Source organism: Onychostoma macrolepis, chromosome 03 (genome assembly GCF_012432095.1).
Source record: "Onychostoma macrolepis isolate SWU-2019 chromosome 03, ASM1243209v1, whole genome shotgun sequence".
Classification (NCBI taxonomy): domain Eukaryota; kingdom Metazoa; phylum Chordata; class Actinopteri; order Cypriniformes; family Cyprinidae; genus Onychostoma; species Onychostoma macrolepis.
In genome coordinates, this window is record NC_081157.1 from 45,212,822 (window position 1) to 45,240,410 (window position 27,589).

Below are 27,589 nucleotides of genomic sequence, written 5' to 3' on the forward strand. Positions count from 1 at the left end.
TTCCCAAAATATGACGTTATAGTCAGATATGACAACACATTGCCGCAGAGAGTATGGGTATCTCTTTAGCAAACTGACACGCAAACTGTCGCAAATGAAACTGAAAGTAATTTGCAGACTCTCAAAACACAATCATCTTCATTAAAAGTAGTAAAACTAACGTATCTTTCCAGTGCTGAGGCCGCGCTCTCTCCTGTTGCAGAATTTAATCTTGTAATAGCTAATGATGAATAAAATGTATTTTTATTGATGTGAACGCTGTTAAATTTGCATGTTGAAGATCAGATTTATAGACCTATCCATTTTGCAGAGACACATTTATATCTTAAGCCTAGAAAAAAAAAACAGTCAACCACCCCTTTAAAGGAGTGGTTTACTGCTTTTTTCTTTGCTTGATTGTGTTTATGGGGTGCAATATAACATGTCTTCGTGTTTCGTTTGTTAAAAAACGCCTTATTTTTCATATATTTCACCTTTATTGTAAGCCGCTTTCTCCTCTGTCATTTGAACGACCGGTTGACTTCCTGATTCTATGAAACCACTCCCTCAGAAACAGGCGATGGGCTCAGATTGGTTAGTTGGGCCGGTGTGTTGTGATTGGCTAAACTGCGTACTGCACATTGTCCGGAAACTTCACGCCCATTACCTTCACGGGCGACCGCTGCATGTGCTGCGGTCAAATGTAAATAATGGTGTCAATATTGCCGTATCAGTTTGAGCCAGAATCAGACCCAGAAAGCGGTAATGAAGAGAGTCAAGCAGAACTTCCATAGCACGGCTCTTACAAACGTTTCTGAATGGAAGTTTGCTGTTGTGATTACATATCAATTTTTGAAGTTTGTACACGTTTGTCTTATACACACAAAATAGCATCGAACTAACTGGCTACTATAACCAAACAGCGTTGGCTTGTGTTTACGTTCTTGATCAAATTGAAAAATTATGTCATAAAGTATACATGGAAAATACATTTACAAAATTAGTACATAATTACAAATTCGGGTCCAAAATGTTTGTACGCGTTTGCCTAGGGGGGTTATTACTGCTGCTCTCCCTGCTCATTCATGACGGGCTGCATGGATGGGCAGGGAGTTTTTTGCACAGAACAGAATCATACCGCCACACCAAAACACTTATTTATCAAACACATATACTTAGTCTACATTACAATTTGCACATAATATACCTGTATTTTGTACATACAAAACTGTCTATTGTAATATTGTAATTGTATTGTAATTGTTATTCCCTATTTACTTTTTCTATTTTTATTCTTTTATCTGTGTTTTTGTTCTGTCACTGTCATTCTGTTGCACTGTGGAAGCTTCTGTCACAAAAACAAATTCCTTGTATGTGTAAAAATACCTGACAATAAAGCTCATTCTGATTCTGAAATAATTTGAGACATTATTTTAAGGTCAAAAACTACATAGTGTTGCTTTAATATGTATGTGTATTTATATATACATAATAAATATACACAGTTCACACACACATATAGTATGTAAACAAACTTTTATTTTGAATCGATTAATTGCGAATAATTGTTTTGTAAATAGTACTGTTATGTTGAACTTTATTCTTGTACATATAGGCACTATTGTATGAAAAGGCTTTGTTACCACATGTAAACATCTTAAACATTTAATTGTCAGATACATCTAAGCAACTTCATCTGCAATAAAGACTGCAAACAAATACTGTGCGAGGGTTACGTGAAATCAGAAAATGTACAACTTAAGTGCTCTATTGTCTGACTGACAACACACCGACAGACAAGACAGAGCAGGTTACTTCTGCTTTGAAACAAGGTCTTATGACTCTCAGCCTTCAAATTTTGTAATTTTTAAAGAAATTCAAACAATAAATACTGTTTTGTGGCTCTTCAATGTGTCGTGACAGAGTATTGCCTCAGTTCAAACATGTGAACCATAGTCTTTTCATATTTACGTAAAGCACGAAATGAACATAAATAAACATCAGAAAGTATTTTATGTCAACTGCGGATCACGCCATTTTTCCACCGAAGTTAATCTACTCTCCTGTCTGATTTGTAGTTAAGGCTAGAAGGGATACAAGCTGTGGCTACTGGACATGCACATTTACATATTTTCCAAACCAACAATATAACGTGAAACCTATGAAAATGGTTTAAAGGGCACCTATTATGTCCCTTTTTACAAGATGTAATATTGGCCTTGGGTGTCCCCAGAATGTGTCTGTGAAGTTTCAGCCAAAATACCCCACAGATATGTAAGGGAAACAGGTCAGTTTAGCTCAAAGGGAATCATTTATGATTTTATAGGGAATTTTAACAAAATCACTGTTTTGCGGTTGATCACTGAGTCATCCAGCGATTCATTGAACAGGTATAACATCAACTCTGCACTGGATATTAAAATCCAAAATATAGTGAAAACACTATTAAATAGCACAGTAACCAGATCGGCAGTTAAATACATTAACTTGTAAGCACAAAACACAAGATACTTCTCTTTTCAATATGAATAAGACTTTATTTATATAAACCTAAGACATGTAAACTAATCTAACACATGAACACATGCATTCACACAAGTTGCAGAAAGAGAGAAAGTGAGGAAAGGATGAGTTTAGAGAATGAAAATGTGAAATTCCAAGTTTATAGCAATATGTGCAATTGCATAGACTTGAACAACCATCAATCACTTAATTAACCCTTAGTTTCTCAATGAGGCTAAAATTTATATTAAATGCACCAGCTCAGCAAAATTCTGGAGTTGTATTACTTGCTTGCGTTGCCTTTGTGTTAAGGGATTCCCTTTTGTCATCGTCTTTGATTGGCTGACAGTTCAGGGTCATTCGTAGTGAAATCTTGGAAGCCAATGGTTGGGTGTTGGCTGACGAATGGTTCCGGAGTCCGTTGCTAGTTGAAGTTTGAAGCGGGTGCAGTAGGAGCTGGACTTTGCGGCAAACTTAACTTTTGAACACAAAACTCAACGGAAAGAAAAAAAACTAAAGTAAAAGAATAAAATGATGTAACGAGACTAGGTGGTTTTTCTTCTCATCATGGTAACAGCTGGCATGTAGGCCAGAGCATGCTGGAACGGCGCTCGAAGAGTTCACGGGCAAACAGCAGTGGCAAAAAGCATGGCTAACAGAAGAGAGAGAGTTTGACGGTGTACTGAGTTTTTAAACTCAGCTTTTGGACACATCCCAACTGGTGTGTAGACCAATTAGATATTACCTTAGCTCGGGGTGTTGCTCTGTTTCTCCTCCCCATCCATAAATAAATTATCTGGTCACATTGTCTGAACTTTCCCACTCTTGGAGAGTATAATTTTGGACAGGATTTCTATAACCAGAATATGATACATTTGACAAAGTATTGATTGATAGAAAAGTTGAAAGCGTGAAATTTCAAACTCATACATACCAAAGAGGAATATGAACCTTTAAGCTATTCAATAGTTATTAAAAAGACATGCACAATAAGTGATTAAACATGATAGTCCAATGTGTGGGTTACATACATAATATGGAGTTATGCATACAAATGATTAGTTGCTCATAAGTCCTTTTAAGATGATTTTGGGTGCATATGGAAAAGACAGTCTCTGTGTAGTTCTGTGTAGAACAAAAAGGTCAAAAGGGTTTGGAAGGAATTTCAGTCTGGTTCTTCTCTGGTTGATTGCGGGAAGTCAATCTAAGGAATCTCATGATTGTTATCATGGCACACATGATGGCCATGCTGTGCATCTCTTTGACCATCAATCTTGATTACTTGACCCAAATTTTGACAATCTCCTTCCTGAGTTTGGATTATTAATAAGTGTTTGGATTATCAATAAGTGTTCTTTTGTTTGAATGTTGCAAATTGTTCACTGGAAGAGGCTTGTTGGTTAGGCTTGCTTCAGACTGGCTGGCTCTAGGGTATCGTGAGCAGATTTATGAACTGTAGGGGCCTCTCTGTGGAATTTGGCTCTTTGGGCTGTTCAGCGCCAATCTGATCGAATCTTAATTTGTCTGATTCGTTCTGATCCTACAGATCATTTATTATAACAGCTGGAAAATGTCATTTTTGTGGTGTGTCTAAAAAAAGAGCTGATTTGGAGTGTATAGCTTTAATGCAAACGAGCTGCATATCCCCGCCCCTCCAGAAGAAGGCATACATCTCTCTGCATTGCATAGCTACAGCAATAAACAGCTGGTAGACGCAACATAACTGAGAGCGAGAGAAGCGGTGTTTAGCTGTACATATGGGAAGTCAAATGCACTGAAAGTGGGATGAAACAGCGCGATGGTACAGAGCTCACGCTGTGCTGACCTGTCATCACTGCGGATCAATGGACCGAGCCACGCAAACGAATCTCGCGCTACGAACGGCACGAACTAATCTCACAAGCACGCCGCTGATCAGTTAAAAATACTTAATGTACGCACACAAATGGGTTAAAACGTTAAGCACTATAAAACATGACATTCAAAGGAATCTGGAGTGATACACATATTTAGGTAGATTTTGAGGCGCATTACCTAGTAATCCACAGCATCCTCAGCAGCTCAGATGTTGGGAAAAAATGAAAACTGGGAGATTGGGAAATGGGGAAAGCACTGGGAGATTTCACTGTTTGTAAGACAGACTGACAGTCTAAATCAGCAGTTCCCAACCCTGGTCCTGGAGGCACCCCAACACTGCAAGTTTTGAATGTCTCCTTAATCAAACAATGTATGTGATGTATGTAGAAGCAGGCGTTGATCATCTTCTGGGGAGGCGGTGTTTTGCGACACTATTACATCATAGAGTGGCACATTCCACAGCCTACCGTTTTAACAGACTGGCTTCAGTATAAGCTGTTTTTTGACTAATAATAAATGACCTCTTATCTGTCAAAAGATCAGGGGAATTTTGATTTCTTAGTTCCTGACCCTTTAAGCCAGGAGGTGGTGACAAAGTCTAGCACAACCTGATTTTGCTGAGTTCGACGTGTTCCTAGACAATCAGTGTTTGGTGCTTGTACATCAGTATCATTCATCTATCATTAAATCTGATTTTAGGTATTACTCACGGGTAAGGTTAGGTTTAGGTGTAGATATATGGTCAAGGCTAAATTTTTGGATTAAAATGTTGTTCCAGGGTCAACAAAATATGTTGACCCAGGAACACGTCGAACTCAGCAAAATCAGGACGTGCGCAAGTCTATGGGTGAGCAATTTAATTATTCATTGAATTGGTTAGTTTTAAAACATTAAGGACAGAAACAAGTTGCTGAAACTAGTTGATCATTGATGCTCATACAAATTCCTCATAAAAAAAAAAAAAAAAACCTGAGAATCTGTTTTCTGCTTGACAAACGGTTTACGTTACTGCCCATTGAAATAGTTTTAATGCTTGCTATTTTTGTCCTTGAAACAACTTAAAATGCACATGTCGAAAAGAAATTTCAAATATATCCGCAATTCTTGAACCTCTGTATTTATAAAACCCTGCAAATGGCCCTTTCTGCAGGAGTAACATTTACTAACTATTGAACGGTAAGACACTCAGTGGAAAATGACTATAAAAGAAAGGAAAGACGGTGTCAGTGAAGGTGGTTGTGAATGTGTGTAGATGTGTGTTAGTTACAGGATCAGAGAATGACACCGTTCCTCTGTCATAGTCCAGATTCACTCTCACACACTCAAGATCCTGTTTAACACGAAAGCCAGGCAGTTCAAATGGTCCACACTGCACACTCCAGACATCAGTGTTAAAGAAAACACGTCCCTTTCTTTGTTTTGATGCTGTAGTTAACCCAACACTCCAGGATGAACGTTCATCAACCTCCACATCCCAGCTGTGTGTTCCTGAGTTAAAACCCTCTGAACCCAGAACACAGGGATAGATGTCGAATCTCTCTGGATTATCAGGAAGCAGTTCACTGATCAAGTTGCATCTCACACTGGTCAGATCATCAGAAAGGCCGAGAGATGGATGAGCCGTGTTTGGATCCATAATCACAGGAGCTTATGAGACACAATCAAAAGGTGCTTTTATTCTGATGTTCATACAGTATGACGATCAAGAATGAACCATACAAAGGTTTTTATAAATTATGAACACTTGTTCCTATTGATCCTATGCATCAGACATTTTCCTCTGATCACTGTCAGTGTTGTTATGGTAAATATGTGGTTCCCACTTTGTGTCTTTAACTACTATGTACTAACATTTAAATTACTCATTTCATATTCATACTTATTGTGTACATGTTTTTACATCATGCTTGTGTCTAAAATTGTATGTTTATGTTGTTACACAGGTTACATGTACTTACGATTATAACAACTAATTATGCATGATTACATGCAAGTAACCCTAAGCCAAATCCTAATCCTAACCCTAACCACATAGTAAGTACATGTAGTTTATTAATATTACTTAGTTCTTAAATGTATAATTACACTGTAAAAAGGCACCTTTAAAAAGTGCATCCAAAGAAAAACGTATATATTTTATATTTATTTTTTCATATTTTTTTTATATTTATATATTATACTGCCCCCTAACACACCAAGCCGATGGTCGGCCTTCAGGCCGTCGGCGAGCATCTGTCAGGCTAGTTTGTTTGGTGTGTTCCACACGTTGGCTCTCGTCGGGCTCATGTTGGCAGTAGGAGCCATAGGCGCGAGTGAGAACTCTGACTGGATGTTCAGGGAATGAGTCAGTGCCCGAGAATTAAAACGAAAGTGATGAAAACTTGCAAGTAAATGAAGGCAGCACAGACAGATGAGGTTCTACTGTCATGTGAATTCCAATATGCAAATGTTTTCAGAACAACATGAGCTGCTTAAAATGAATAAAGTTATCAACATAACTGATATTCAAAATGGTAAGCAAGCACTGCTTTGTTCACGTTTCGTTTATTTGGGTATATCTTATAAATCTTTGTTTCGGTTTCTCCTTTTTAAATGACGAATACGTACTATTGGTAGCTGCTGATATGGACAGCTAGTTGAGCAGAGGAGAAGAGGCTTGGTTGACCAAAATTGTATTAGTCACAGGGAAAAAAAAAAGATTACAAACTTCACAGGAAGCAGCGAAGTCACACGTCTCACATGACGGACAGATCGTTAGTGGCTGGTATATGTGGTAATACATCGGGCAGGGCATCCAAACACTCAAATATGGCTCATCATCTGAAATATGTAAGTGGTAGCAACTTTACATGGCTGCTCAATCTAATGTTAATCGATAAAAATGTGCACTATTCAAGTGACTGTGCGGAGTGTGGAAGCTTAATAGTAGCGCGCTTACTGCATGATAACATGTGATTAGTCGTGTAGCATTTGGACCAAATTAGACACACAATTTTTCATTTGATTTAACAAATCAATTAGTTATTAGATTAACAAATAATCACAGACCCCTCACCCAATATACATACTGGGTGCTAGTATGTCTGTGGATGACTCCAGGCCCCCGGTTCCATGGCAACCGATCTGACAACACTAGTTTTATTGCTCAAAGGAGTGTGGGCAGAGCAATACTCACCTCATTTTCCCTTAGGAAAGTGACTTTATGCCATGAAAATGGACTCTTCTCTAATTAATTCATAGAAAAACCTTTCTTTGAATGAACACACACATCTTCAAGTCATTGTGTATATCATTACTGTTCTTGTATATGTTCTTGTGTATTGTATCCTGTTTTATGCATGCTTATGATAGATCACTAATTAATATTACCTCACATACCATATTTGGTCTCTATCAATTTGTCTTCGGATGATCTAATTGAGAGTGTATATTATATGTTGATATAATATACAAAATATTAGTGTTTTAAGAATCTTTAATAGTTTGTATGTCAACTTCCAATCCAGTTCATATGCAAATGACCATGTTCAGAGACAAAGAGTCATAAAACCTCCCCTCAAAAGTTCACACCATTGGCTCTTTGACACCCCAGAAGTGTGACCTCTATATCAGATAAAGCTCTCACATCAGTGACACCTACCAGTCTGCGAATCTTTTAGATTCTGAGAAGATGAGGATGTGAGCTAGAACTCTTCTGGACCCTTAAGGTTTTGTGCCAGGCCTTGCGGCCTTGACTTTTCATTCAACCAAAGGGTCCTCGGACCCCAGCAGATCTCTTTTTTAGCTCTTTTTCACTTTCTACCTGGGAAGAAACTCCCAATCACCATCGAATCAGGACATCTTTGGAATTCATCACTCTTCAATCCGGAAGAACATGATCACGAGTCCAAACCTTGAAACCATCAAGACTTTCATCCGAGACTGCATCCGAACACTCGTCAATCACCAAGGCAATGCAAGTATCGTACATTTAACTAAACGAAACAGAAGTTTAGTATAAGCTATAGACCCCGTTATACACAGCACTGATGGTTTTATTCAGTTGGTTAACTGACTCTGTCCATAACTAAACTTTCCAAACTTTCTCTAATGGCTTCATTCATCCACTTTAGCTCCGCTTTGTATGTACGCGTGAGTGTATGTTTATTCGTTTGTTTGTTTAGATTAGTTATGTGTGTTAGCGTTTAGTTAATAAAAGTTGTGTGCACAAATTACATGAGTTTCTGGTTCTGCCTTGCAAATTAATGTCTCTTGACGATTTTGACCCTCGCTACATGCTCTAATGCATTAATAGGAAAGTATTTTCTGTGGCAATGGAAATATCCTTTCTTAGAGTTGATAAGAACTTACACTGAATGTTCGCTGGACAAACAGATCAGTTTATGGCAAATTTAATTCTGCTACAGTTATTACTGTCAGCCGATATAAATAATTGTAATTAATCATAATTAATTGTAATTATTTATATACATTTCCCTTTTCAGCTGATTTGCTACAGTCGACTAATCGCTTAAGATGAATGACTACTAGTCGATCAGAATTTTTTTTTGTCAAGGACAGCCCTAGTAATTCACACATACAACTTTCAAATAAATGTGATCTTACCGCACTATACTTCATCTTGGTGTTTGATTTAAAGAAGGCATTATACTAGAGATTTAACAAGCTGTAACTGATGAAAATAACCATCCTAACCCTTCCGGTCAAATATTACACTGGAAACATAAAATAGCTTAGATAGGAAAGATAAGATAGCTTTAACTTGTCAATTCTGGCAAATGACTATGGTATAAATGGGATAATCCACAGCTTCACGCTGAGTGGTTCTTTGCTGCCATGTCGTGCATGGATTGTCCCTTAAATAATGCACACATAATGCTAACATTTGCAAATATTCCTCAAAGCAAATTCAATTTTCTCATTTCCAGTGTATGTGTAAGAGCACACTTCTTCTCCAGACTCACTGTGTTTGACAATGTCCTGCATCTTCTTCCAGACTCTGAACGGCAGGTTGCCCAAGTAACGTGGCACATGAATCAAAGCTCCAGAAGGCATCTGTGGATCCGGCTGTGATGAGATCTGGTCTCTGGAAGAACATTCAGGATCAGAACTGCAGTGGATTTGGATCAGAAGCAGAGAGACCAGAGACACCAACAGATCACTCACCTTTCCATTGAGACTGGAAACTTCTGCAGAACAAACACACAATTTATCATCAACAACTCAATCATCAATCAATCAATCAATCAATCAATCCATGATCTGAAATCAGACCTTTAGAAAGCAGACATCATTGTCTTTCATCATCTCCTCCGTGTCTTTGATTGTGTGTGAAAGAGCTGAGATGTGTCTGTTGATCTCCTCCAGCTTCTCCTTCATCATCTGCTTCTTCTGCTCCTCTTCCTCCCTCAGTGCAGTGATTGTAGCTTCTTCTTCATCTCTGAGAAACTGATGAAGCTTCTCAAACTGTTGTTTAATCTGACGCTCTGTGTGCTCAGCTTGAGACTGAAATCAAATCACATTGACTTTAATCACCTCATTCAACACACATCAACAAATGTCTAGACAAGCTGCATTTATTTTTCTTAAAATTGCTTTGAATGTATTTGTAACACTTCAAAAACACACTCATTCATCCAACCTCCAGAGGCAGCCCTTGTCTGAGTATTGACTCACGTCACTTCTTGTTTGTAACACACGTAAGCCCAAAGTATAGGGTCCACGCACAACGTGCATGAGACACATTTTGTTACTAGAATAGTACGTGCACCATCCGATTTTTGTAACTGCCTGTACTTTGTATGCACAGGTCACTGTAACGTGGGGTTTTGGGTTTTGTTTGATGTTCATGTTTTCATGTCTTTTATTTTGGAGTTTAGTCATTGTCCCTGTTTGTGTCATGCTTCCCTTGCACTCATGTATACATGCTATTGGTTCTCTTGTTCATTGTGTCATGTTCTGATTGGTAGTCTTAGTCATGTGTCCTGTCTCTCATTGGTTGTCATGTGATCGGTATTGGTTGCTATAAGTAGCCATCATGTTGCCATTGTCTCTCGTCGTGTATTGATGTTGTAACCTGCTGTTGGTGAGTCTAGTATGTTTATGTCAAGTCCATTCAAGTCAAGTCTCGGATCATGTTTGTAAATAAACTGCACATGGGTTCTTAAACTCGCCTCCAGTGGACTGCCTGTTACAGTCGCACATGCGCATTGAATTTGTTTTGCATTAATCGGTTGTTCCATAAGTTGCCAACACTAGCCCAGGCTGTTGTTTCACAGAAGAAAACAAAACTAAAGAGATAGAACAACAAAAACAAAATACCGGATTTTTATTGGTCATACCTTCTGCAGAAAAAGTAGCGCAGAAACTGGACAAAGATAAATCTGTCTACATGCGATTCCACCAATTCTCCGAGTGTGATTCAGTTAAAGAATTAATATCATGCAGTTGTATGCGTCAAGAGCTGCTGTAGGCAAAGGTTGGCGACTTTGAAGGAGATAAAATATATGATTTTTGGTCACTACATCATTCTCCTAGAACTTTGGCTAACATTCTGGCAAGGTTTTTCCACGTTTATAAATGAGCGTTCTTCCAGTGTGTTAATAGAATGTTTGTCTAAAGTTAGCTTATGCTTAGTGTTCTTAGGCCGTGTTCACACTTGGCGTCTTTTTTGAAGTTGCCAGCGTCTGTTTTACATTATAATCCTATGGAGTAAACCGTGTTTTCAAAAAAGTCCTGAGTTTTAAAACGCCACCGCCAGCGTCTTTTTCTGCAGCTCAGAGCATCTTTTCAAGTTGAAAAAAGTTTAACTTTTCTGAAAAAAATGCCCTACGTCAAGCGCCTTTTTGACAGCTGACCAATGACAAGTGAGTGGCCAGTCGTTTCCATAACAACAAAAACAACAAGAAAAAAGGAGAAGATAGCCGGTAGACAGATCGTACTAGTTTCGGAGCACAAGGAACAGTATGAAACCGCGCATCATCCAACCGGAGCTCCTGGACTAAATTGTTGGAAGCAGCATACAGTTTCCTTTTCCCGTATAATGTCGCGCTCCCACAAACGTCGTTGTGAACCGACACCCTCCCCATTAACTTTAAAAGCCGACGTTTCTGCAGCCCACAGCGCTAGCTACAGTTGCAGCTGTTGTTATAGCAACAAAAGACGCCCTCGGCTGCTATTTGTAACCAAAACGCTGCCAGCTTTTTATTTTACTAAAAAAGCGCTCTTTTCAACTTTTTCTAGTCAAAAAAGACGCCAAATGTGAACACGGCCTTAAGAGGTTAGCAAGTTAAAAGAATGATTCAGGAACATCATACTAACCTTTAAAAGACGGTCTATTAACATTGAGAAAAGGTCCGTGTACGTTGCGTTCATTCGTTTTTTGATTGAATATTGAAAACTGAAACATGAGAAAACGGCACCATTTTCATTTTTCGTTTTTTCAAAAAAATGAAAAAACAAGAAATCACCTTGATTTTCCGTTTTTACATTCAGGGTTAGAAAATGGATAAACAGCTTGAATGTTCGATTTCCTCGTGTGGGAGGGAATGAAACGCCCCTTTTCACTGATTGGGCATGCCAAAAATGAAACGGTGCCGTCATTAAGTCATCTTCAGTACTGTGTAACAGAATAAGAGTCCTCCCTGTTAAAGCATTTATTGCAAGTCCTGCATGTCATCTCTCTCTCATCAAACAACCAGACTAACAAATGAACGGGGTTAACTTCTGTGTAGGCATAGATTCTCTATGGCAATTATTAGGTGCTTATTGCAGAAATATGTATGTACCTTGAATGTATGTACCTCAAACGCTCCTCCTCATAGTGCATTAGGACCATATAGACACACTGTCACTCACGATACGCTGTTGGAAGAAGCTCGAGGGAAACTCAATAGTCTTTAATACACAGGAGTACCATATAATTGTAGCCATTGTGTTATAGAGAAAAATATTTATTTCTTAATGTGATTTTCCCCCCACTTTTGTATTTTATTTATTTATTTATTTATTTTTATTGTTTTACTTCAATAAAAGGTTAGATTTTTTGGGAAATTTTTGAATGAAAGATCAAATGAATAAATAATGCGGACTTATTTTCACAGCCTTCTTTGATCATACATACCAAGGGTATGAATAATTTTGAGTACAACTGTATATTTTATGTTATTGTATATTCTATTCATTTGATAAAAAAAAAAAACTAACTAACTAAAACTGAATTAAGAGAAATCTAATTATTTCTAGATACATTAATAAAGGAAAATTAATGGTAAGTTAATATTTTATAAAAACAATAATTATGCAAGCTAGTTGAGTAATTTTGCAGTAAATAGGTAAAGTACCACATATCCTCAAAAGCATCATAAAATATGTTTTGTATTATACAATCGCTCTATATATAGATGGAGGAGCACACACAAGAAAAATATACTTGTTAGAGGTATAATTGTACATTTATTTTTAATTCATATTTCATACATAGCCTATACAGCACAGTCGGCAAATCCTTTCAAACCTTCAAATCGATCCTGTGATCAATACCTAAATATATAGTAAATATTATAAGATGACAAAAAGATAGCTGAAACGACCCGGACCCAAAGCAACGGGAAACTTCCGGTACACCAAAATAGATTTGTGAATCAAAAAGCTTAATTTTTCGTTTTGGTTTTATCGTATTTTCATTTGAGTGTGACGAAAACAAAATTAAAAGTGTGAGAAAAACACCTGAAATTCGTTTATTATGCCCAGAAGAAGGTTTAAATATGCGATAAACCACTGATTTATTCATTTTCCCGTTTTAAAGAAAAAAAACGAAAAAACGAATTATCCGAAGGTACACGGACCCAGAAAACTGGACATTTTTAAGTTCTTGAAATATAAAATCAAAATCAAATTACAAATCAATATTCCTAGAATGTTAATGAAAAAAAATAAATAATAATGTTTCAGGTACATCATACTAACCTTAAAAACATTACACTTACATTAAAAAAAAAAACTAAGAAAAGTTTGGAAAATGTTCTTAAACAAAAACTTTTTTAGCTGGGCTCATCGTTCTATTTGTGTTATCTGATGGCTTCACGCTTTCTAAAATGTGGATAGTCATAACAAATAAAAAATACACGTTTAAACCCGTTTCTGTTTCCTCACCTTGTTGTGTTGAACTGTTTCCGCAATCTCTCCTTTGATTTTTTCTCTGCATTTAAGTTTCCACTGCAAGGACTTCAGTGCTGTATTGAGCTCCTCCTGGAATGATTATATATATATATATATATATATATTATTCAGAAAAATGCCAAACAGAAATACTGAGCATATGAATGTAATGATATCTGTTTATGACTATTATTACATAATGAAACGAGATATTTGTCCTACCTTACATGATGAAACAACTTCACTGATGGGTCTGAATGTGTGATTGACGTGTTTCTGTGAATCCCTGCACACTAAACACACCGGCTGTTTGTCCTCCAGACAGAAGAGTTTGAGTTTCTCACTGTGTAAAGTGCAGATCTCCTCAGATCCTGATGAACAGCTCTCATTTCTCTGCCTCCGTAACGACTCACAAAGGTTTTTTAATGCAAGGTTATTTGGAGGATCATCTCTTGAGGATCTTCTCCTGCAGACAGGACACTCCTGAGTTTTCTTGGTTCTCCAGAACTGTTGAAGACATTCTTTACAGAAACTGTGACTACATGATAAAATAACAGGATCCTTGAATATTTCATGACACAAGGGACAAGAAAAATCATCTGCAGATAGTGAATCCATTTTCACTCTTTGAGCTCCAGCAATGCAAACTTTACTTTCAGTTTTTGAATGATGGTTTCAAAAATGGAAAACGAGAATCACAAAGATATGCTGTCTTTTTCTTTAAAGTGGCTCTCTCTTTTCTTTACTGTTCACTGATTTTTGTTTTCTTTTGTTGAGATATTAAATAGACAGAAGGAGTGAAATAAGAATAAGCCACGAGTCCACGATAGGTTAAGTGTTTTGAGAGGGTGGAGCTTCTGATCATCTTTCGGTATGTTGAACAGGACCATTAGTATTTCTCCAAGTCCCTTTCTTTGGTTAACAAAATGCCTTAAAATATATTGTAGTGTATTAATGGTTAATATAAAAATTATAGGGGATGGAAGGGGTGAAAGTAACGCAGGACGAAAGTTTTTTTTTTTATAGCCCTGACTATGTTTGTCTTCCAAGCTATAACAGCACGTTAAGCACACAACCCTTGATATTGATATTGTCCCAACAAAGACTGATTTGACAAGTGTTTGATGTAGTTGTGCCTAATTTTTTTACCCTATGTTTGCAGTTACATGGCCTATTAACAAGCTCATAGTCAGGTATATTTAATAAAAGTAACATAAAAAATCTAGGTTGTATTGTTGTTACTTTTGACCCATCTGTGTGTTACTTTCATCCCAAATGATGGGGTTGACAGTAACAATGTGCAACTTATGTTCAAAGTGAAATTGTCTACATTTGTACAAAATACCACCTGGCATTGATAGCCCACACTTGTGAGTTATTGACCACGGCAAAAATATGTCTAAAACATTATCTTTTAAAATTAGGTACTTTCGCCCCCACCTTCCCCTATTTTGGGATAATGACTTATAAAGTAGCCTCAGTAAACCCTTCAAAATGACTCTTCCTCACCCCTGAAATTCCATTGAAGTATTAATCATTTACGATGGTACCATGGAACCGCCACTTATGAAAATAAATCATAGTTATTTTGATTTTATGTTAATGTTCAAGCTTTTTAAACATGCATCTACTGGACAGCATCAGAATACAAGAATAAAACACTGATGACCCAGGTGACCGGTGGTCTGGGCCTGATTTCAGGAGAAAAACACTGTCTACTTGAGAAACACCAATATGAGAAACGTCTCTCTGTCGGTTTCTTTCTCTTGCTGTAATATGTGGGCATTCAAGTCAGTTACACTGTTCCACAACTAGATGTCAGTAAAGCCGAGCTGAAGTCTGCACTTCACATGAACATCAATGAATTTCTGTCTTGTAGTTTCTATCTGACTAGTTTCTATTTTCACTCAGGGCTGGTGCATTTGGCATGTAGTCTTCAAATTAAGCAAGTTTTGTTCTATTATATCCATTTTTAAACATGCAACATTTTATACATTTTATCAAGGGAGAAAAAATAGTAATAATTGATTAGCTAATAGTGAACTACCACTTTCAACTGAGTGCTATTACTTACTGATTCGTTAATTAGAGTTTATTGTTAGTTAATAATAGTTACTAGAATATTAATAGTGCATTAGTCATTTGTTAATGTGTAGTTATTCATTAATGACAGAACAGTATTCTAAAGGGTGAAGGGAATGTGAATTCAAAACTGTACAGTAGAAGGCACAGCTAAAACAAACCTTTAAGCTGTGCTGCCATTCTGGATTGCATGAAGAATAAGATAAGAATAAACCTACAGGAGAAGAAAGTTTAACACGTTTAGCAATGAAACACAAATGTTATGTTTAACCAAAGTAATTTTTGTTCATATAAGCATTGTTGAATTGGAGCATAAAAGGTCAGCATCAAGGACATTGGTTAATAAAATGGGATTACATACTTAAAGGGTATTTGTGTTATTTAACTTATTTAATTATTGCAGTTTTAAATTATTGTATCATACATTAACTAGAGCATGAGATTACCAGCACAGACACTCAGTGGTGTAGAGCAAATCCGCAAAATCTTAGCCAGTATTCTTAATTGGAAATAAAAACTGATCTGACAACATTAATGTTTGTCAAATTTCAAGGAGGGTGCAAAAACAATAGTCTCAGTTTTACATTCATTTAGGTGCAGGACTTTCACAGCCAACCATGTTTTCAAGTCCTTCAGGCATGCAAGAAGTTGCCTTCCTTCTTTACTGGCTCATATATTTTGTGTATCATCGGCATAACAGTGAAACAATACTCTGTGTTTTATAAAAATAGATCCAATTGGAAGCATGTACAATGAAAACAAAATAGGTCCCAAAATGGATCCTTGAGGGATCCCACATGTAAGAGAGGCCGAAGATTATATAAATTCGCCTAGGGTAATGGAAAAGCTCCTATTGGTTGGATAGGATTTACATAAGTTTAAAACAGTGCCACAAATTCCTACCAACCGTTTAAGCCGTGCAATAAGAGTTTCATGGTCTATGGTGTCAAAGGCTGCACAAAGGTCTAAACACCAAAACAGCAGCCCCACCTGAGTCTACAGTTAGCAAAACATTGTTGAGAACTTTCAAATGTGCATACTCTCTACTATGATGCTCACAAAACCCACACTGGAATACTTTAAATAAAGAATTCCTATTCAAAAAATACTGCAGATGAATAAGAACAGCGTGTCCACTTTCAAGAGAAAATGTAATTTTGAAATAGGCCTATAGTTTGAATAATCTGTTGGATCTAACTTAGTGTTTTTAATTAAAGGTTGTACTGCAGAATGCTTAAAAAAGGCAGTAGAAGTCCCTGATGCAAGGTAGCTATTTATTAGTGATAAAAAATTAGGCACAACTACATCAAACACTTGTCTAATCAGTCTTTGTTGGGACAATATCAATATCAAGTGGGGAATCCAATGACTTAGACTGTTTTAGCCAAGGTAGAGAGATGCAGAAGATTGAACTGAGCAAATGCAACAAGGAATAGCAGAGGGATTGCAAGCTACATGAAGTATTTGAGATCTAATGTTTTAAATCTTTGACAAAAAAAAAAAAAAAAACTTGAGTATCTCAAGAAATTTCTCAAGAGTATCTCAAAAATTCTCATGAGTTTCCACTGAAATCTCAGGCCCAGAGATTAGATTATTAGGTTATTTATAAGGGTTGGTTTATTTTTGACTACAAAAAAAAAAAAAAAACCTTTAATGTGCGGGATAAAAATACAGGTGTTAAAGATAGGGGCATGCTATTGCACTTGTGACAACTAGCCTAGCCTCTCCTTCATAAACTGTAAAATGCATATAGGCCTATCTCATATTTAAAAAATAAATAGATGTAGAAGAAAATGAATAACTTGCTTAATTTGAAGACTAAACTCTAAAAGTGACTGAGGGAAAATAAACTTTTATATAAACATTTTAACTTTTATTTTCCTCCTGTAATCGGAGCCAGACCACAGTTTTTTTTGTTTTGTTTTTTTGTTTGTTATTTTGGCATGTATTTTTCTGAGGAACTAGTGGTTAGCTAGTTGTTAGCTGATGTCTCTAGTGCAAGGTTTTAAATATTATGCTCGCAAGTTTCACAGTACTTTCACTTTGAAGTGAAGCTTGTTAAACAATGACAGTAATCTTGATGGTGCCGTCTGACCTGCTGCACAACATTTCCAAAGATGTTCAAAAAACGACTCACCCTCTGTACACTCCTACTAGATAGAGAGAGTCTCATTATTTCACTCATTCTATCATACATATGCTTTTCTGACTTTCTGGACATAATCAAAAAGCAATCAGTAAAGAACAAAACACTTTCAAACTGGATTTTTGAGAAAATTGTTTCTGGACAGACAGCAGATCATTGTTAATCTTGTGGTTACACTATTATTCACAAAGCGAATGTAAAGTTTAGATTGCTGGAGCTCAAACAGTGAAAATGGCTTCACTAAATGTATCTACAGAAGAACTTTCTTGTCCTGTGTGTTATGAAATATTCAAGGATCCTGTTCTTTTGACATGTAGTCACAGTTTTTGTGAAGACTGTCTTCAACAGTTCTGGAGAACCAAGGAAACTCAGGAGTGTCCTGTCTGCAGGAGAAGATCCTCAAATAATCACCCTCCAGTTAATCTTGCGTTAAAAAACTTGTGTGAGTCGTTCCTGAAGCAGATAAATGAGAGCCGTTCATCAGGATCTGAGGAGGTCTGCAGTTTACACAGCGAGAAACTCAAACTCTTCTGTCTGGAGGACAAACAGCCGGTGTGTTTAGTGTGCAGAGATTCACAGAAACACGTCAATCACACATTCAGACCCATCGGTGAAGCTGTTCCATCATTTAAGGTAAGACAAATGTCTCTTGTTTCATATGTAAAGAACAATAAACAACCATTAACACAGATATCATTACATTCATAAGCTCAATGCATTGTCACGTTGTTCAAATCTAGGACGAGCTCAAAACAGCACTGACATCCTTACAAGAGAAAATTATACATGGAGAGAAAATAAAAGGAGAGTTTGAGAAAACAACTGAACAGATCAAGGTGAGGAAACAGAATCAAGAATCAAATACTCAACATCACAACAGTTGACCATGGACCAACACTACTAGAAAAACATAATAGATATAATTTACAAGAAAATGCTTATTTAAAAACTATATGGTTTCAGCCCAGCCCTGTTAAAATATAGGAAAGTTCACACCTTGGACTAACCTTACCCAGTATTTTGGGTTATTTATTTATCCCAGCATAATAACTGATTATATCAATTTCTTTTTACAATACCTCATACTCATAATCATGCATGAATTAGTACTTATAGATTAACTTAAACCTCTAAACCTTTGTAAAGTACACTAAACAACCACTGTGTTTACATCATTATATATTCCTTTATTAAAAATTCCTGTGACTTACTCCATAACCTGCCCATAAACAAACAGTGCACAAACATAATTTAATATTAAAGTAATTGTGAAGTAATTCAGTACCCTTACGATTGCTTGGGGAAGGGGAGAGGTCCAAAAGAAAAGGGGGAGAGAGGAGTTCCCCGCTGGTTCAAGTGTGGTTCTTTGAGCAAGCCGAGGTGTATATGCCATGACTGTGGCCAACAACACCCCTTTTGGATCAAAATTGGCTCATATCATTGTCTCGAGACCACTACAGTATCTTTTTCGAAGTTGCCAACTTTCATAGATTTTTTATACATTAATACATTTCTTATAAATTCAGTTGAGTGTATCCACAGTCCACACCTTTGAGTGGTGCTGTAGATGATGTAATGTGTGTTGATTGAGATGATTGAAGTGAATGTGTTTTGATTTCAGTCTCAAGCTGAGCACACTGAGCGTCAGATTAAACAGCAGTTTGAGAAGCTTCATCAGTTTCTCAGAGATGAAGAAGAAGCTACAATCACTGCACTGAGGGAGGAAGAGGAGCAGAAGAAGCAGATGATGAAGGAGAAGCTGGAGGAGATCAACAGACACATCTCAGCTCTTTCACACACAATCAAAGACACGGAGGAGATGATGAAAGACAATGACGTCTGCTTTCTAAAGGTCTGATTTCAGATCATGATTGATTGATTGATTGATTGATTGATGATTGAGTTGTTGATGATAAATTGTGTGTTCGTTCTGCAGAAGTTTCCAGTCTCAATGGAAAGGTGAGTGATCTGCTGGTGTCTCTGGTCTCTCTGCTTCTGAAGTCAAATCCACTGCAGTTCTGATCCTGAATGTTCTTCCAGAGTCCAGATCTCATCACAGCCGGATCCACAGATGCCTTCTGGAGCTTTGATTCATGTGCCACGCTACTTGAGCAACCTGCCCTTCAGAGTCTGGAAGAAGATGCAGGACATCGTCCAAAACAGTGAGTCTGGAGAAGATCTGTGCTCTTACACATATGCTAGAAATGGTGCATGTGTGAAGATTTACAGATTTTAGCATTATGTGTGAATAACCAGATGAGCTACTACACCAAAATGAACTGTAAACAATAGAAGAGAATGATATTTAGTTACAGTGTTACAGTAGATCTCTACAGTTTAGTTTGTGTGATCAGATAGTTTGATCAATAATGTTCATAATTCATAATAATCTGTGTTTGGTTCACTGATCATTATATGAACATCAGAATAAAAGCAGCTGTTGATTGTGTCTCATCAGCTCCTGTGATTCTGGATCCAAACACGGCTCATCCACGTCTTGTCCTCTCTGATGATCTGACCAGTGTGAGATGGAGCAACATCAGGCAACCGCTTCCTGATAATCCAGAGAGATTTGATGATCATTACTGTGTTCTGGGTTCAGAGGGTTTTAACTCAGGAACACACTGCTGGGATGTGGAGGTTAAAGAGAGTTTATGCTGGAGTATAGGAGTAACTACAGCATCAAACAAAAGGAAGGGGTGTGATTTCTATAATTCTAATGTCTGGAGTGTGCAGTATGATCAGTATGGACTGTATGAACGGTCTGGTTTTCATATTAAACAGTATCTTGAGCGTGTGAGAGTTGATCTGGACTATGACAGAGGAACGGTGTCATTCTCTGATCCTGTAGCTAACACACATCTACACACATTCACAACCACCTTCACTGACACCGTCTTTCCATCCTTTGAAAGTTTTTCCCCTCTCAGGATCTTACCGTTTCGTAGTCAGTAAACATTCACCTGTAGGTCTGGATCTTCCTGCTTTCATCTTTTATATTCATCAATTAATTTTCTTTTTTTCTGTAGTAATTCAGGGTTATTTACCATTTACCCCAAGCTGTGTGGTTTTACCAACTCCCTGTTGTCTTAAAATTCCTATGTATTTTGTCTTTGTTGGAACAAAATTTCAGTGTCACTGGGATTCATTAAAGGACTCACTGAAATCTCTTACAAACTTTGACTCCATTTCAGAACAAATTCTGATCTCTTGAACTTACAGTATTTGAACAGATGTGTGATTATGTGATAACAGTGCCATTCTCTGAATAAAATGTTAAAGGGTAGGTCTAATGCTATTTCATGCATTCAGACTTGGGCTGTTTATTTTACCGTTCAGTAGTCAGTAAACATTACAGCTTTAAGTCATCAGTTAGTTTCCATTTTTCTACAGCACTTTTACACAATTAGACCAACAGAGATAAATTAATAAATAGATAAACTAAAAAATACTTCATTTGTTTATTTAAAATCAGTACTCAAGGCAAGTGTGAGCAGAGGAAACATCAGTGTTATTTTACTGACATTTAGTGGTGAAATTGTGCAACTGACTGAAAAAGTCTTTACAAGATGAAAGCTGACAGTAATAATAAATGATTAAAAGGGCAACAGATCAAACCGCACTGAGTTCCATGGGATTCCACGTCTTTGGCCTGAGTAGTGTTGGATGGAGGACTTGTTGAAAAGTTGTTTGGCGCTGCATACAGAGTGAACTATGGTGAGCTGAATGGACAGAAACACCAGATGCAGTGTAGTGGAATGAGGAAAAAAAGACACATTTTAAAAATTTCAAGTCCTTTAAACTTGACAAGGTGTCTTAAAAACATGCCACTCATATAATGCATATTAGTCAAAGACCATCTAGCACGTTCTTTTATAAAGGTAGGCTATGTTGATCAGTAAGCCTACCTGTTTAGGCCATAAAGTGGGACTTTCAGTTGGCAGGTTTCAACAAACCATCATTGATTTAAAAGAGCAGGTGAGGTAATAATAAAAATCTTAAGCGAAATTCAGAAGTTATCTAAACTCAAATAATTGTGCACACTTAACAGTGTAGCTGACAGAGTTTTAGTTTAGACTAAAACTGAAATGCCTTTAAATTAAAATTGAGTGTTTAATCTTATCATTATACATTACTGACACTCTATCCTCCAATTTGATACTGTTAAGTGCTTTGACACAATCTGTATTGTTAAAAGCGCTATATAAATAAAGGTGACTTGACTAAATCTGAACAAATAGCAGCTGTGGCCTTTTTTAGCATACCATGAATGGGAATCCTGCAAGCATTTAGGAAAAATAATGATGCTACTCTGAACCATATGAAACATAGGCTATTCCTCTGTTCAGAGAACTGAATGTGCTTGTTTCTACAGAACATTCTGTTGCTGAGCTGTTAAAACTTAGGACCTGTTTACACCTGGTCACTTCATGCGTTTTCTCTGATCGGATATCTGTCTTTTAAAGGGGTGGTTGACTGTTTTTTTTCTAGGCTTAAGACATAAATGTGTCTCCGCAAAATGGATAGGTCTATAAATCTGATCTTCAACATGCAAATTTAACAGCGTTCACATCAATGAAAATACATTTTATTCATCATTAGCTATTACAAGATTAAATTCTGCAACAGGAGAGAGCGCGGCCTCAGCACTGGAAAGATACGTTAGTTTTACTACTTTTAATGAAGATGATTGTGTTTTGAGAGTCTGCAAATTACTTTCAGTTTCATTTGCGACAGTTTGCGTGTCAGTTTGCTAAAGAGATACCCATACTCTCTGCGGCGATGTGTTGTCATATCTGACTAGAACATGTGTTATTTTGGGAAGTGTGAAATTAACGGTTACACTTTACTTGAAGGGGGGTGTGCATAAGACTGACATGACACCTTCACAATCATGACATGACACATGTCATGAATATGAAGGGTTTTTATGCATGTTTATGACAACTGTCATTAAGTGTCATTCGCTCAGTTAATGTAAAGATGACATTGTTAGAGATGTCTTTGTTATGGGCTAGGGTTAGGGGTAGGGTTAGGTCAAATAATGTCATCTTTGCATTAAAAACACGTCAATCACACATTCAGACCCATCGGTGAAATGTCTCTTGTTTCATAAAGAACATGTTAAAAACCCTATGCCAGAACCAAACCAGGTTAGCCAGGTTTGGCCCAAACTTTTGGGAGGGTTAATTAGTTAGCTGGTGTTTATTACACAAGCTATACTTCCACTTCATATTTAATAATTATTTTTAAATTTATTCAATCGTAGTTTCATGAAATATTTTTAACTGATTTGTAAAAGATATTATTATATGTGTGCATATATATATATATATATATATATATATATATACACACACACACACACACACACACACAGACAGGAGCATTTTCCTAAATATATGCACTAGATTACATATTAATTAGACTTTTATTTAATCTATTGTCAACATTATGAAAAAGAATGAAAGGAGCTAAAAAAAAAATATATCTATTGGCAACTTGGGTTGAAGCTTTTCATAGAAACATCTAACAGGATAGAAGGTTAATCACTCTTGAGTGCAAAAAAAAAAAAAAAGAGACTTATTATTTATCATAATGAAAACATATCATGTATCATGTATTATTGTGAAGTGGATGTGGAACCAAGGTGCATGACAAACAATCATTAATATTTTAAATCATCAAGTCAAATAAGGCAGTCAAATAGTCAAGCAACACAAGACACTTACAGGCAAGATGAACAGGATGTTGAAACCGCACTCTCTTACAACATTTACCAGGAAGAGACTGACTTAGTGTTTCTTATTTCCTGTTTGACTCTTTTCTCAGTGTCAATAATCAATGGAGAACAAATGCAAACATTTTTGAGAAGGATTTTTTAGAAAAGTTTTGTTTGTTTGTTTTTTGAACAGACAGCAGCTCTTTGTCCTTGTGGCTATTTTATTTTATTTATTTTTTTAACTATATATCAGAAAGTGAAAGTAAAGTTCAGATAGCTGAAGCTCAAAGAGTGAAAATGGATTCACTATCCTCAGATGATTTTTCTTGTCCTGTGTGTTATGAAATCTTCAAGGATCCTGTTGTTTTATCATGTAGTCACAGTTTCTGTAAAGAGTGTCTTCAACAGTTCTGGAGAACCAAGGAAACTCAGGAGTGTCCTGTCTGCAGGAGAAGATCCTCAAGAGATGATCCTCCATGCAATCGCGCGCTAAAAAACTTGTGTGAGTCGTTCCTGAAGGAGAGAAATGAGAGGTGTTCATCAGGGTCTGAGGAGATCTGCAGTTTACACAGTGAGAAACTCAAACTCTTCTGTCTGGAGGACAAACAGTCGGTGTGTTTAGTGTGCAGAGATTCACAGAAACACGTCAATCACACATTCAGACCCATCGGTGAAGCTGTTCCATTGTATAAGGTAGGACTAATTTATCTTGCTTTATATCTGAAAATAAAAACTTGACATAAACATTACTCAATATAATTTTGATAAATACCTTGTATTGCATGCATTAACATATTACAGAAATATCTGTTTTTTTTATACATAATTTCACTTTGAATTCTAGGAGGAGCTCAAAACAGCGCTGAAGTCCTTACAAGAGATACTTAAACACAGTAAACACCTTAAAGGAGAATTTGAGAAAACAGTTCAACACATCAAGGTGAGGATTTTTTTTTTTTTTTTTGGACATATTTCTACGTTGGATTGGCTGAATTTAGTTGACTGACATAATTGCATTGCAATACACTTTTGTAGGAAGAAAGGTTGCATTAATGCCAAGTTCTGTCATGAAACTCTAGATGGTGCAGGCTGAGGGGTTGTTAATGCAAACTGATGATATGCACAGTATTAAACTTGGCACACGCTGATTGCTTCATGTTGTGTACGCAGCCAATGAGCTTGCTGCTTTACATTTAAATGCCTGGTTAGCATTCACTAGAGCATTTTGCTGCATGCTTTCAGAGTTACTCTGAAACCCTTCACCTTCCCCAGCTCCACCTGTATAGATCTGCTATGGTTTATTATATATGCTATTTGTGCAGCAGCAATATGTCTTAAATACTCACAGCACTGTATCTGTACATATTGGCAGTAGCAAGTTCCTAAAACCAACAGCAGCAGCATTTCAACAGTGTAGCAGATCTATTCTGCCAAGACCAAATACAATAACATTGTAGTAACAAATCTTCAGAGAGTTGTCATGATAGAAATATTTTTAGGTAGTATATACTAATTCTTATATAATACAATTTTATGTTGCTTAATTTTTCAGAAATCTATTCAATCATTTTCAGATACATCCCACTTTCTGTTCTGGGAAAACAGATGAAAAATGTTGACTCTTGCACACACAAGTGTTTAAATCATTTTGACCAATCAAATATCTTCTGCAATCAGAATGTATTTCTCTTAAATTACACTGTAAATACCTCTTAAATAACTCTTACTGTTCGCTTCATATTGACTAACAATACGCGAGAGAGCTGTCAGACAGTGAAATACAGTGAATTAATTAAGGCAGATGCTACTTGCATGTGTGATTAGTAATTAGTAACCCACACTTATCCACTCACGCTTCATGCTGCTGCAGAATCAGTTTTGTAATTTGACGTGAATGTGTTTTGATTTCAGTCTCAAGCTGAGCACACTGAGCGTCAGATTAAACAGCAGTTTGAGAAGCTTCATCAGTTTCTCAGCGATGAAGAAGAAGCTACAATCACTGCACTGAGGGAGGAAGAGGAGCAGAAGAAGCAGATGATGAAGGAGAAGCTGGAGGAGATCAATAGAAACATCTCAGCTCTTTCAAACACAATCAAAGACACGGAGGAGATGATGAAAGACAATGATGTCTGCTTTCTAAAGGTCTGATTTCAGATCATGGATTGATTGACTGACAGACTGACTGACTGATTGATTGATTGAGTTGTTGATGGTAAATTGTGTGTTTGTTCTGCAGAAGTTTCCAGTCTCAATGGAAAGGTGAGTGATCTGTTGGTGTCTCTGGTTTCTCTGCTTCTGATCCAAATCCACTGCAGTTCTGATCCTGAATGTTCTTCCAGAGTCCAGATCTCATCACAGCCGGATCCACAGATGCCTTCTGGAGCTTTGATTCATGTGCCACGATACTTAAGCAACCTGCACTTCAGAGTCTGGAAAAAGATGCAGGACATCGTCCAAAACAGTGAGTCTAAACATGATCTGTGCTCTTACACAAACACTGGAAATAATGCATGAGGGAAGATTTACAGATTTTAGCCTTATGTGCATTATATGAAATTACCTGTTGACTATGTCTCATCAGCTCCTGTGATTCTGGATCCAAACACGGCTCATCCACGTCTTGTCCTCTCTGATGATCTGACCAGTTTGAGATGGAGCGAGAACAAACAATCAGTTCCTAATAATCCAGAGAGATTTGATGATTATTACTGTGTTCTGGGTTCAGAGGGTTTTAACTCAGGAACACACTGCTGGGATGTGGAGGTTAAAGAGAGTTTATGCTGGAGTATAGGAGTAACTACAGCATCAAACAAAAGGAAGGGGTGTGATTTCTATAATTCTAATGTCTGGAGTGTGCAGTATGATCAGTATGGACTGTATGAACGGTCTGGTTTTCATATTAAACAGTATCTTGAGCGTGTGAGAGTTGATCTGGACTATGACAGAGGAACGGTGTCATTCTCTGATCCTGTAGCTAACACACATCTACACACATTCACAACCACCTTCACTGACACCGTCTTTCCATCCTTTGATAGTTTTTCCCCTCTCAGGATCTTACCGTTTCGTAGTCAGTAAACATTAAACCTGCAGGGCTGGATCTTCCTGCTTTCATCTTTTATATTCATAAATTAATTTTCTTTTTTTCTGTAGTAATTCAGGGTTATTTACCATTTACCCCAAGCTGTGTGGTTTTACCAACTCCCTGTTGTCTTAAAATTCCTATGTATTTTGTCTTTGTTGGAACAAATTTTCAGTGTCACTGGGATTCATTAAAGGACTCACTGAAATCTCTTACAAACTTTGACTCCATTTCAGAACAAATTGTGATCTCTTGAACTTGTTTGAACAGATGTGTGATATCAGTGCCATTATCTGAATAAAATGTTATGCTGAACATGGCCAAAGTTTAAAAAAAAATGTATATATATTTGGATATATGACACATTTCTGAGTTAAATACATTTGGTCAGGGTTCGTGTAAGTTTCGGGAAGTTTTTTTTTTTTCCCCAAGTATGGCCCTGTATATAATGGAATATAGAAGAGAATATAGAAGAGATTGTGTTCAGTTGAAAAAAAGTTGTGATTTTTACCCAGACATTTTAAAATTACACATTGTAGAGATGTAACTGCAATACCGTGATACTGTGAAACCTTGGTATTTTTGCTTAAGGTTAAAATATTCTCTAATTCTGTCATTCATGGACACTTGATCGTCTTCACACGGAACTGAGGTACAAGAACTGTCTCTTTCCAACCCTTTATTTTGTGTTGTAACAGTTAAGAGAGACAATCATTCATATTCAAAATCACCATCTAGAGCTCAGTCAAATAAAGCAGCAAATTGTCAAAGTACACAAGACACAATCAGTAAGATAATAAAAATGCAGAAACTTTACCCTCTCAAAACATTTACCAGGATGTAACTGTCTCATTATTTCATTGACTGACTTATCTGAATTTCTGGACAAAATCAAAAAGGAAAGAAGATCAATAAGCTTTTTTCTGAACAGACAACAGATCTTTGTGATTCTTGTGGTTATTGATGGTTTGTAAAGAGTGAAAATGGATTCACTATCTGTAGAAGAACTTTCTTGTCCCGTGTGTTATGAAATCTTCAAGCAATATCGCCGCTCCCTATA

The 27,589-nt window shown here is 36.8% G+C and overlaps 3 protein-coding genes across 3 annotated transcripts; 2 read left to right on the forward strand and 1 right to left on the reverse strand.

Annotated features, from left to right (window-relative positions):
- Positions 1-2,549: 2,549 nt before the first annotated feature.
- On the reverse strand, positions 2,550-14,154 carry LOC131535892 (E3 ubiquitin-protein ligase TRIM35-like). Its single transcript, XM_058768418.1, has 6 exons — positions 13,720-14,154; positions 13,492-13,587; positions 9,613-9,843; positions 9,505-9,527; positions 9,303-9,424; positions 2,550-5,985 (listed from the first exon to the last, which is right to left on the reverse strand). Exons 1-6 carry the CDS (start codon positions 14,113-14,115, stop codon positions 5,501-5,503), a joined length of 1,353 nt encoding a protein of 450 aa, XP_058624401.1. The 5' UTR covers positions 14,116-14,154; the 3' UTR covers positions 2,550-5,500.
- Positions 14,155-17,784: 3,630 nt separating this feature from the next.
- Positions 17,785-20,902, forward strand: LOC131538071 (nuclear factor 7, brain-like). Its single transcript, XM_058771901.1, has 6 exons — positions 17,785-18,358; positions 18,466-18,561; positions 19,347-19,577; positions 19,662-19,684; positions 19,766-19,887; positions 20,184-20,902. Exons 1-6 carry the CDS (start codon positions 17,957-17,959, stop codon positions 20,678-20,680), a joined length of 1,371 nt encoding a protein of 456 aa, XP_058627884.1. The 5' UTR covers positions 17,785-17,956; the 3' UTR covers positions 20,681-20,902.
- Positions 20,903-23,408: 2,506 nt separating this feature from the next.
- LOC131538072 (nuclear factor 7, ovary-like) lies at positions 23,409-27,335 on the forward strand. The gene is made up of 6 exons (XM_058771902.1): positions 23,409-24,140; positions 24,292-24,387; positions 25,359-25,589; positions 25,684-25,706; positions 25,787-25,908; positions 26,029-27,335. The coding sequence occupies exons 1-6, from the start codon at positions 23,745-23,747 to the stop codon at positions 26,523-26,525; spliced, it is 1,365 nt and encodes a 454-aa protein (XP_058627885.1). The 5' UTR covers positions 23,409-23,744; the 3' UTR covers positions 26,526-27,335.
- Positions 27,336-27,589: the final 254 nt, after the last annotated feature.

What these genes read in the sequence shown, in the direction of transcription:
- LOC131538072 (XM_058771902.1), top strand. Translation starts at nt 23,745, where the DNA reads ATGGATTCACTATCCTCAGATGATTTTTCTTGTCCTGTGTGTTATGAA. An exon ending in AAGCTGTTCCATTGTATAAG is followed by an intron (nt 24,141 to 24,291) that starts GTAGGACTAATT and finishes TTTGAATTCTAG; the next exon opens with GAGGAGCTCAAAACAGCGCT. An exon ending in TTTCCAGTCTCAATGGAAAG is followed by an intron (nt 25,707 to 25,786) that starts GTGAGTGATCTG and finishes ATGTTCTTCCAG; the next exon opens with AGTCCAGATCTCATCACAGC.
- LOC131538071 (XM_058771901.1), top strand. Translation starts at nt 17,957, where the DNA reads ATGGCTTCACTAAATGTATCTACAGAAGAACTTTCTTGTCCTGTGTGT. An exon ending in AAACAACTGAACAGATCAAG is followed by an intron (nt 18,562 to 19,346) that starts GTGAGGAAACAG and finishes TTTTGATTTCAG; the next exon opens with TCTCAAGCTGAGCACACTGA. An exon ending in GCAGGACATCGTCCAAAACA is followed by an intron (nt 19,888 to 20,183) that starts GTGAGTCTGGAG and finishes GTGTCTCATCAG; the next exon opens with CTCCTGTGATTCTGGATCCA.
- LOC131535892 (XM_058768418.1), bottom strand. Translation starts at nt 14,115, where the DNA reads ATGGATTCACTATCTGCAGATGATTTTTCTTGTCCCTTGTGTCATGAA. An exon ending in AAGTTGTTTCATCATGTAAG is followed by an intron (nt 13,588 to 13,719) that starts GTAGGACAAATA and finishes TAATCATTCCAG; the next exon opens with GAGGAGCTCAATACAGCACT. An exon ending in AAACAGTTCAACACAACAAG is followed by an intron (nt 9,844 to 13,491) that starts GTGAGGAAACAG and finishes ATTTGATTTCAG; the next exon opens with TCTCAAGCTGAGCACACAGA.